The following is a 10,916-nucleotide window of genomic DNA, read 5'->3' as shown; positions in this document are numbered from 1 at the left end:
TTCATAGTTTCTGGTAAGTTCGAGTACTTCAAGAACCACTAATTGGTTTCTATCGTGTTTTACTTAATCGGTGGAGATGAATGATGGTTTTCCATGTTGATTTTCTGAACTTCGTTAGATTTTGGGTTGTGTCGATTATAATATCTGATCATCGACTAATTTGAATGCTCTGTTATGGTCGATTTTGGGTTGTGTCGATTATAATATATTTCATCGACTAATTTGAATGCTCTGTTATGGTCGATTTTGCACAGTATCGAACATGAAACCCTAATCCATGATCTGTTTGTTGTATTTGTTCATATTAGGTTGTTTGGAAGCAATGAAGCCTGCTCTGAGAAGACCTTTCACAAGGTCAAGCAACCGCTGAAGAAGACAGTCCATCCACAAGAAAGGCTTCAGTGGTACAGTTACTTTGGATGATAGCGATGATGAAGTTCTGGACAATTTCATGGCAACTTTGGAAGGGAGTGCACAGGGTGTTGAGCAGGGCATTAGTTTGGGTGATCTTCAAGGCAGTGGAAATGTTTTTGCTGGTAGAGGGGGGAATGTCAGGACTAGAGGTGGAAATGTGTCTGGTAGAGGTAGTAATGTAAGGACTAGAGGTGGAAATGTGACTGGTAGAGGTAGTAGAGTGGGGAATGTAAGAACCAGAGGGGGTTATGTGTCTGGTAGAGGATCTAATTCGTCTAGTATAGGATCTAATGCTGCTGGTAGAGGATCTAATGCTGGTGAGAGTGAGGGCAATGGTAATGTTGAGGGCAATGGTAATGTTGAGGTTAATGTTGATGTTGAGGAGGAACCACTTATCAAGGATGTTTATGAATCTGATAATGAGGACATCCTATTGTTTGATAATGATAGTGATGGGGAAGTAAGAATGAGGGCAAGTGGAAATCCTAAATTTATACATGATGAGAATAGTAAGGAGTATGCCTTTGAGCTTGGGATGGATTTCCCTACTCTTATGGACTTTAAGGATGTTGTTAGGAGTTACGCAATTGAAGGAGGGTATCCGATAACATTTGAAAGGAATGAGAAGTTAAGAGTGCAAGCTAAGTGTGATGTGGGCTGCCCATGGGTCATTTGGTGCTCTAAAATTACTGGAGAGGCGACATATCAAATCAAGACATATGTTAGCAAACACATGTGCACTAGAACATTAGACAACAAACAAGCAAGCAGTACATGGCTTGCTAGGAAATTGATAGACAAGATAAGAGGAGAACCAAACATTAGTGCTGCTAATTTGGTGACTTATGTCAAGGAAAATCTATCTTTGGAAATATCAAGAACTCATGCTTATAGGGCGAAGAAGAAAGCACTGGAAAGCATAGATGGGAATCATCAACAACAATATTCTCAGTTAAGGAGTTACATGGCTGAATTATTGAGGACTAACCCAGGGAGCATATGAAATATTGTTGAGGATAGGGAAAGGCCTGAAGATGCAGCTGTGTTCAAAAGGGTATATGTTTGTTTGGCAGCTTTGAAAGCTGGCTTCCTAGAAGGGCGTAGGCCTTTGATTGGGTTGGATGGATGTTTTCTTAAAACAGGGTATGGTGGTCAACTACTAACTGTTGTGTCACAGGATGGGGCTAATGGGATATTTCCCATTGCTTGGACAGTGGTTGAAAGGGAGAATGGAGATTCATTGGAGTGGTTCTTGAGGAAGTTATTGTTGGATATTGGAGGCTTTGATGCAAAGAGATGGTGCTTCATTTCTGACAGACAGAAGGTAAACTGATTGGTTTCAAATTACCTACTTGTTATGTAATTATATAATTGCAATCGATAGGATGTTTTATTATAGGGTTTAGTTCAAGCAATTGAAAGGCTGTCAGAAACATTCCAGCAAGGTATAGAGCATCGTTTCTGTGTTAGGCATATCTATCCCAACTTCAGCAAAAGGTGGCCCGGGACTCAATTCAGAAAATTGGTATATGATTGTGCTAAATCAACAACAATGCTAGTCTTTGAGAGACAAATGCAGAAGATTAGAGATATTGATGAGGAAGCTTGGAAATATTTGAATGACATTCAACCTTGCTTATGGACAAGAGCATGATTCTCCACCTATAGCAAAAATGACTCAACATGTAACAACTTCAGTGAAAGTTTCAATTCGAAGCTTGTTGAAGTGAGAGACAAGCCAATCATTACCATGCTTGAGTGGATAAAAGCAGAATCAATGGACAAACATGTCAAGCTTCGACTAAAGATGGCATCAAAAGAAGGGATACTTGTGCCAGAAGTAAGAGACAGGTTAGATAAAGAGTTCGATAAAAGCAGGACATGGACAGCAAAATGGAGTGGCGATGCTCAACACTCTGTTTTTCAGGTGATTGGTAGATGGTTGCTATTTAATGATTTTTAATGTATTAATGTTAACAATCTAAAATGATGTCACAGGTTTCCAAAAGGCCATAACAATATGTTGTTAAAGTGGATGTAGCCTCTTGCACATGTAGGGCATGGGATCTATCAGGAATTCCATGTACACATGCTGTTGCGGCGATTGGTTGGCTTCACAAAGATCCAACTGACTTTGTCCATGTTGCTTATACAAGAGAGACTGAAATGAGGATTTACGAGCACAATGTGATGCCAACTAATGGGGAGAACTTGTGGTCATCATCAGGTGGTGACAAAGTACTTCCTCCACCAATGCAGGTTGCAGCTCCTGGAAGACCAAAAAAGAAAAGAAGACGGGAGCATGACGAGCCTAGATCTGGTACTAGGTTAAGTAGAAGGTATCCAAAGATCAAATGCACTAAATGTGGAGTTGAAGGGCACAATAAAAGAGGCTGCAAAAATCCACCAATATCATAAGTAAATTGAATTGAACATGCATGAAATTTATTTTACATATAACTGAATGGATATATGTGATTGTGATTGCCAGCAAACAACTGAACTTGCTGAAACTAGTGCTGCTGGTGGCAGAGGTGGTGATAGAGGTGGTGATGTTGGTGGTGGGGGAATTTGTGCCAGAGGTGGTGGGAGAGTTAGTGCCAGAGGTGGTGCTGTTGGTAGGGGTGGTGGGAGATTTACTGGGATGGAAGGTGTTGCTAGTACACATGCTACAAACAAATTGCCTATTCGAAGGCCTAATGTGACCCTTGGATCATGCAGTGTAAGTGGCATTCATAACATAATTGAATCAGGAAATGGGAGTGGGAGTGGCATTCAGAATAGAGTTGAAGCACGCAATGAGGTGACTTTCCATTCAAATAGCTCACCACCTTCTACCATTGCCACCAATAAAAGCCCAAGTAAGGGGCAAAAGGTTCGTGCGATCAGGAGGAAGCTAGGTACACAGCCAACCATTCAAGGATCAACATCTAGTGCAAGGTACAAAGCGATGTTGAATTCAACTCAAGAATCAATGACTAATGCGAGGAAGAGTGCATAGTCCATATCTATTAGTCAATAACTTATTTTGAAACTTTATCTATGGATGACTGTATTTATCTATATTTTGGATTCTATGCTGCTAGTATATGACACCTCTTTTGAACAATGAGTAGGTTTTGTGAACATTTGGATCCATGTCTAATTGCTATGGTATATGAAGGTGTGATTTGGAACTGATATTAACTTTCAGTGTCTAATTTAGAACATATATGTTTATACATTTTTTAATATTTGCACATAACGGTAACTATAGGTGTTGGTTTTGGATTTGTCCACTTGGAATTTTTTTCCTCATATAATTACTTATATCCACGTATAATTTCATTATACACATGTAATTTCCCGTTAATGGTCAGAGTGCCACGTATGCAATTTTACTGAACAAAAGTTGTAAAACCTGACCGAGTGACCTATTTGACACAATTTAATCTTTTGGTTACGAAATTGAAACAATTTGACCTTCAGTGTGTAAATTGGAACAAGCACCATCTTTCAGTGTGCGTGCAATTTACACAATAATTATAATAAGCATAACCAAAACCAATATGTGATTTGAACAACCAAATTTATAATTACGATGATATGTGAGTAGTTTATTTTAAATTTTATTCAAATTATATATACAAACTATTGATTTAAAAAATATAATTTTTTACCAGTTTGTATCGAAAATAAACTCCACCGTCAGTTGACACATGGCAGTACGAGCCCCACATTTTGCAAAAGACATATGACCTCCTGGTGACACGTGACGGAGATAGGATATTTTTATTATTGACATTTGTTCATTTTGCATGTTTTTGGGTAATTGCTGACCTGGAATCCAGTGATCACTTACTATAAATTAGGACTGTCCGAAATCCAGTGTCCAAAAATGCTACAAATCAGGGAATATTTGTCTTAATGGTTTATTCTCTTTTAAACCAGTTTGTTGAGGAACAACCAATATTCTAGCAGGATTATCTCAAAGAGAGTTCAAAGAAACCAAAGTTTGTTAGCCTCACATCCTTGAATTCTCTCACTCAAGTTTTTAGCTACTACACGACACTAAGAAGTCAATATCACATTCGGCCTATATTTCAAGGAATAAGACAATTTTCCAATGATCTTCCGTGTGGAAGAATCAATAAAATGGTTGTTGTTAGCCTTGTTCCCACAATTTCAAACACGAATCAAATAAACGTGCAAGATGGAATACATCACAACCTCTAGGAGCACGATCAGACAGATGTTGTCATCATTCTCATTTTCAAGAGAAGGTTACAATTATCAATAGTACTAGCCCAATCACTCAAGTCACAACAAGAAGGTGGTCTTACCACTTTTTTAATGATGCCCCATGATAGAGTACGTGCAGTGAATGCCATAGAAACAGGAGAAGAAAGATGGAAAATTTACAAACACCCCGCATCAACCACAGACCCAACGTCTTCAAATCTTTACTGCTTACTTAGGAAATGATTCCGATCACTTGTCTTTTCAATTGGCATGGCTCAAACCAACTAGTTCTACATTTGTCCTTTTCTTTTCCAAAAAGCTTATGAGGCCATGTCTTTAATGTAGCTTCTAAAGCATGTCTTGTTACATCTCAGGATGTATACCTTTCCAATGGAATTCCTAATGCATTTCAAGAATATGTTATTTTTCATTTCTCTCCATTAGCAGTCCTTTCATTCCAGTGATAGTCTTTTGTCTTTTGCTTTTTTTTTCCAGATTGACATTTCATGAATTTTAAGTCCTTTTTTCGGAAGACAGACCCTCGAGCAAGCAATTTTCTGTTCTCTACCTACATACAATATGTTAGGTGAAGAGGTCATACTTAGCGCGAACTCTATTAAATCCTTTGGACTGACAACAAATCTTGGCACCTGCATTTTCAACATATACAACCTCAATACTTCTGATCCCCAATGTCAAAATTACGGCATCTTCTATCCTATGTAGAAGATGATGAACATATTTTTGGCACACTTGGTGGGACATGAAGTGTCAGTTACTTGTAGTCATGACAATGAGAATTGAAAAAACAACTATTCCTTCAGCTCCATTGTATAACGTTCTGAACTCTGGAACACAAGAAAGTTTTTTTTAGGAGACGCCTTCTGGCTTTACTTCTTTAAGTCCACTTACTACCATTCCTATCATTGGCAGCACGACTATTCCTTTAAGAACAAGGGTGAACAAACAGAGGGACATGAATTAGGCCAACAAACAGAGGGACATGAATTAGGCCAACCCGAGGCTCTCTCTAGTTGCACTTCTTGCAAACCCGTGGAGCTTTATTTCTAACCACAATAGTAGCAACACCAACCTTATCCCAAGGCTGAGCTTAGGGGGCAAGTTCTCTTTGGCTATTAGAAGCATTACCATCCAACGTAGATGATTCAGCATCAACCTCAATAGGTGGTGAACAGGGACTATGTCGTGAACATTCCTTACCAAATTTAAAGAATCCAGGCTTTGACGAAATATCGAGATACTAGAGGGAGAAGTAGTGGCACTGGCGGTGAAAGGCATGCTTGTTCAATTGAGGAAGAAGTTTGACGACTTATACTTTCATGATTTCTCTCACCTGATTGTTAGCGCTATCCGCTACGAAAGAATTCTTAATGAGGAGCAGGACAGGGCCAACTCATCCAAATGAACATTCTACATATATTCAAATTACACAGTGGCCAATGTCGAAGATGATCTTAACCAAGAAGTGGTTGTTGCTGAGATTCTGAGTAAAAAGTCTTACATTTGCAAGGATATTGTCAAGACAGAACCTCCTAAGCAGTCAATAGTAGGCATATCCAAGTTAGCCAAGTTCTACACCTACGATGTATCCAAGATAGAGAAAATCTTTGATTGCCTCTTAACAGATAAGATGATCAAGTTACCACTTGGGCATAGAAATCCTCCTCCATAAGAAATCTAGAAGAAGACTTACTTAACGGTAAGTACCACAATTATTGGAGTTATTTTACCAATGATTGTGTGGCTTTCAAGAATAAAATTCAAGCCAAGATAGGAAGAGGAAACTTTATTGTTCTAGAACCATCAATGGGAGTTGACTCCGATCCCTTTCCTCTAGAGATGGCAAATCACATGGTTTCTGTCAATATAGACCAAATGCCTATATCAACTCTAATAAAGAATGTGGCTCTAGAAGATGTTCAAAAGGCCAGACCTCCAGACAGATACTAGAGACCTTCTGTCCAAACACCAAATCCTAAGGAGATCTGGCACAACCAAAATTTTTCACAGAAGCGGCAACCAATGAGACCCTCTGGGAGACCAAGGTTTTGCACAGACATATTATTCAATTAGAACAAACTCTGCCGAAAGAAGGAAGATTCATCCTAACTATATGGAAGGGATTGAAGGCTCATTTCTAGAAGACAAAAGCTTCAAGCCCGATTCAGGTTCTAAGAGCAAGTTCAATGTAAGGAAGGTGAATTCAAAAGGCTCTAACTCGTTGAAGTAGTGAGACAATAGAAAAGGAAGCAAGGGAATAAGAAGATTCAGTGATAGGCCAATCCATCATCACTCCTCCCAACCTAGGCCCAGCATGGCCAAACCACCATAGTAGTTAAGTGATACAAATTAACTTCATCATTGTGAAGGAGCAGAGAACCCAAAACACGAAACTAAAAACTAAGTTACGCCCACTTACGCTAGGGAATCACATTGGTACTTAGCGTGTACTACAAGCCTTTAAACCCTTAGGTATCCCTAGTAGACGAATTTTAGTCTTGTGAGAGTTTTCAAGGACGATAACCATAAACATCACAATACTTTTGTAGAAACAAGAAGAATAGAAATTTCCACTCCCACACTTGAATTACGCAATGTCATCAGGGCATGAAATAATATGAAAATAGTAAAAAGAACAATCAAAGAGTTAGAGCGACACAACCTAACAGCGAAGACACTCGAAAAATAATTCCCATGTATACTTTCAGCACTGCGTAGTCATCACAAAATCATCAATTTCTCCTTCATCTGAGTTCTGATTGACGAACCATAAAATTTTGCAGAAACTAGACATTCATAACTTTCTACATCTATATAGCTCACATACTGGTTCATTAAGAGCTTCCCCCAAAAAATTTTCAATCTAGCGCTTCTAGATGGGTTGCCTCCCACCAAACACTTTATTTAAGTAGTTAGTTAGGGAACTTGGAAGCTTTTTGTTCGTTGGATTGCAATTGTCATCTTCTAGCCATACCAATATCAACATCCAATGCATGTTGTTCGGCCCTCATGGCTGTGGAAACAGTAGAATCCTCAAGAAAATTTGAATGTCATTTTTCTCTCTTTCCAAAAATATCTTGTTGCAGAATATTAGCTTGTGATACTTTCACAATAGAGGGGCACAACTTGTTAGTGGATAAAGGAAAGAACTTAAAGGTGGGAGTATACTTGCCTCTCTCGTATGAAACAACTCTAAGTACATTCAAAAACTCAACCTCAATTAGATGTCCTCATTTATTCACAATTTCAACTTTAATAGTGAGTATATTCTCCATTGATTTTTCTTTTTATACTGCCTTTGGCTTGAATGTCATTATGTCTTTATTGTTTGCCATTGTCAGTGTGCCTTCGTACACATCAATTGTCATCCTTGCAGTCGTCATGAATGTTCGGCCAAAAATCAATGAAACTCTTCTCTATGACCTTGGCAGTTCTGCATATCAAGTACTAGAAAGTCAGCTAAAAAAAATTAGTCAATGTACATTAACTAAAATGTCTTCTAACACTCCCTTAAGATATCGAATAGATCGATCAATCAATTGGATACCCATAGAGGTCTTTTTGAGCATATCTACATTCATAGATTCAAAAATCGAAAGATGCGTTAAATTAATTGTTGCACTCAAATCCAATAAAGCATGTTCAAAATTTTTATTGCCTATGCAACAAGGTATTGGAAACTCCTTGGATCGTTAAGATTAAGCGGCAACTTCTTTTGTAATATGGCACTACACTCTTCGATCAGTTGAACCACCTTATTATCATCTAGTTTTTTCTTTTCCAGCAAATTGGAAGACTTTATATCCATCTTTGGTGTTTTCCTTGGTACCCTTTCCTAAGCTTGGAGAAAATGAGGATTGTTGTCAAAAACCTTCAAAAAGAGTGTGTGACTTCTATTTTTGTGGCCTCCCTTTTTATATCTTACGGTTAGAGAACTAGGTTTCCTAAAAATGAAAAGCTGCACTTTTCAGTGTTGGGGGCCGCTTGGGTGGCCCAAAATGGGTCTTTTGGTTTCAAAGTACTCAATGGATGTTGGAGCATCCTAGGCCATTGGAGCGGCCCATAACTCCCTTTCTTGTCCCAAAATCCTCTTTTTACCCGCTTAAGTGCCTATGGGCACTAGAACGGGCCTTTTGGGTGTTTTTTTTTTATTGAATTAGCTCCTCTTTTCTCCATGTGATTTCACCGACTCTCTTACAGTAAAAATATAAGGAAATCGCATAACATCAACTCAATTACATCATTAATCACCGAGAACTTACATAGAAATAAGTACAAAAGTGTGGTATAAAATATGCACATCAACTACCCATCTTCTTCTTTGTCATCGGTGTCACTGATCCTTTGCTAACATCCAAAACTCCACCTTTCATAGAGAACTTATAGCTTTTAGAATCCAGACTACTCAAAGACACAAGACTCTTCTATAAAGTTGGCACATGAAAGACACTCGTCAAGGTCCTAAGAGCTCCACCTTGTAACCGAATCTGAACTGAGTCTTTCCTAACAATCTTGTAGGAAGTACCTTTATCCACGAAGACTGTGCCACCTTTCATTGAGTCATAGGTTGTAAATGCATCCCTATAAAAAGACATGTGATATGAGCAATCCGAATCTAAAATCCATTCTTCTTTGGAGCGAGCCTGTGGAACTGTTACAGAAAGAAAAAAAGTTGAATCTTCATCTTAGCCAACATTCGCATCACCAATATTCATCTCTGCATATGTCTCTTGATTTTCATGGCCTTTGAGCTTTGGACACTCTGACTTGAAATGTCCAAACTGATAGTAATAATAGCACTGAACACTTTTCTTTGATTTTTCGCGGCCCTTTTGGAAACCATTCTTGCCCTTAATAAATGGATCAACTGCCTGATCATCACTACCCTCATTATTCAACTTGCTCATTAACTCTTTCAAGTTCAAAGATGTCTTGATATTGATCAAGGAGATTGAATTTCAGCCATATAGCACGGAATTAACAAAATAATCATACCAGACCAGTAGCAAACACAAAAAGAATAAGAGCTTGATCCTCATCGCCAACCTTGAAGTCAACGTTATTCAAATTCATGATAATTTGATTAAAATTATTCAGGTGTTGCTGTATTGACACACTTGTGTCCTTCTTAAAGGTATACAACCGTTGTTCTAAATACAATTGGTTCGTGAGGGACTTCATCATATACAAGCTTTCTAGCTTGTCCCATAACCCCTTGACTATTTCTTCGTCTACGACCTCCCTAAGCAATACATCCGCAAGAGATAATTAAATCACATTATGTGCCTTCTCGTAAATCTCAGCTGCTACTTCTTTGGATAATTTTGACGGTGCATATGCATTCAAAATCTTCGCCAAACATTGTTGTCACAAAAGTGTTCGTATTTTGATATGCCACAAACTGAAACCATTCTCTCCATCAAACTTTTTATCTCGAATTTTGCGTGAGCCATTGAGCCTTCACTCCAATACCAATTGTTGTGTATTTAAAGACAAAATTTGAATCTAGAAAATATCAGGAAACAAAAAAGAGAAACAAGACACAAGGTTTAACGAGGTTCGACACACCTTGCCTACGTCCTTGAGCGAAGAACAATGAAAAATTTCACTAATATGAAGAAGCTTTACAAAAAAAGATGACCTCTTGCACTCAAGAGCTAACCATTAAATCCCTTTTCTCTCGGATTCTCCCACTCAAAACCCCTCTCTGGCTCTAGATGGCACTCTCCCAATGTTTGCAACTCAATACAATACTCAGACAAAACTCTGTAAATAAAAATTATTTATGAGAACTGCCCCGTAACTCAAACTAGGACTCAAACATGTCTTGAGCCTTCCTAGAACGGCTAGATGAGGAAGCGTACTCTGCCTCCAGTTGCACACACCTGCTATTTGAACAGCAACTCCAGGTGTCCGGACAACATCTCCAGACAGCATACTTACAACACCAACTTTAAGCCAAAATTCCACAAATTTTAAAAAATTTGGAGTGTGCTACAACCCTCTGTTCTCCAAACGCTTTATAACCCATGAGATGACTTTTTTGGTGTATTTTAGAAAACACCTCAAACTGTGGTGTTTTTCATGATATATAAGTTTTGTGGACAAAAATACACTTAGTCAGTTAATATGTTTAAAATCATTAAAACATATTAAATAAAATATTTGTATCTATTTGCAACAAAATATGAATTTTTGGGTTAAAAATGTGGGCTTGCATGATGGGCCACGAAGTAAAATGCCCAAACCCATGTTGAGAT

The 10,916-nt window shown here is 38.3% G+C and overlaps 1 protein-coding gene across 1 annotated transcript; it reads left to right on the top strand.

Moving 5' to 3' along the window:
* Positions 1-451: 451 nt before the first annotated feature.
* LOC119991473 lies at positions 452-2,068 on the top strand. Its single transcript, XM_038837821.1, has 3 exons — positions 452-1,373; positions 1,488-1,738; positions 1,814-2,068. Exons 1-3 carry the CDS (start codon positions 452-454, stop codon positions 2,066-2,068), a joined length of 1,428 nt encoding a protein of 475 aa, XP_038693749.1.
* Positions 2,069-10,916: the final 8,848 nt, after the last annotated feature.

The sequence above is a fragment of the Tripterygium wilfordii genome, chromosome 22 (assembly GCF_013401445.1).
Source record: "Tripterygium wilfordii isolate XIE 37 chromosome 22, ASM1340144v1, whole genome shotgun sequence".
Classification (NCBI taxonomy): Eukaryota; Viridiplantae; Streptophyta; class Magnoliopsida; order Celastrales; family Celastraceae; genus Tripterygium; species Tripterygium wilfordii.
The sequence above is the reverse complement of the archived record's forward strand: the minus strand, read 5'-3'. Positions and strand labels throughout refer to the sequence as shown.

Excerpts from the sequence above, each read along its gene's own strand:
- LOC119991473 (XM_038837821.1), top strand. The coding sequence starts at position 452 with ATGGCAACTTTGGAAGGGAGTGCACAGGGTGTTGAGCAGGGCATTAGT. Across the intron at positions 1,374-1,487 it reads ACAATATTCTCAGTTAAGGA|CTTTGAAAGCTGGCTTCCTA; the intron begins GTTACATGGCTG and ends TTTGTTTGGCAG. Across the intron at positions 1,739-1,813 it reads TCATTTCTGACAGACAGAAG|GGTTTAGTTCAAGCAATTGA; the intron begins GTAAACTGATTG and ends GTTTTATTATAG.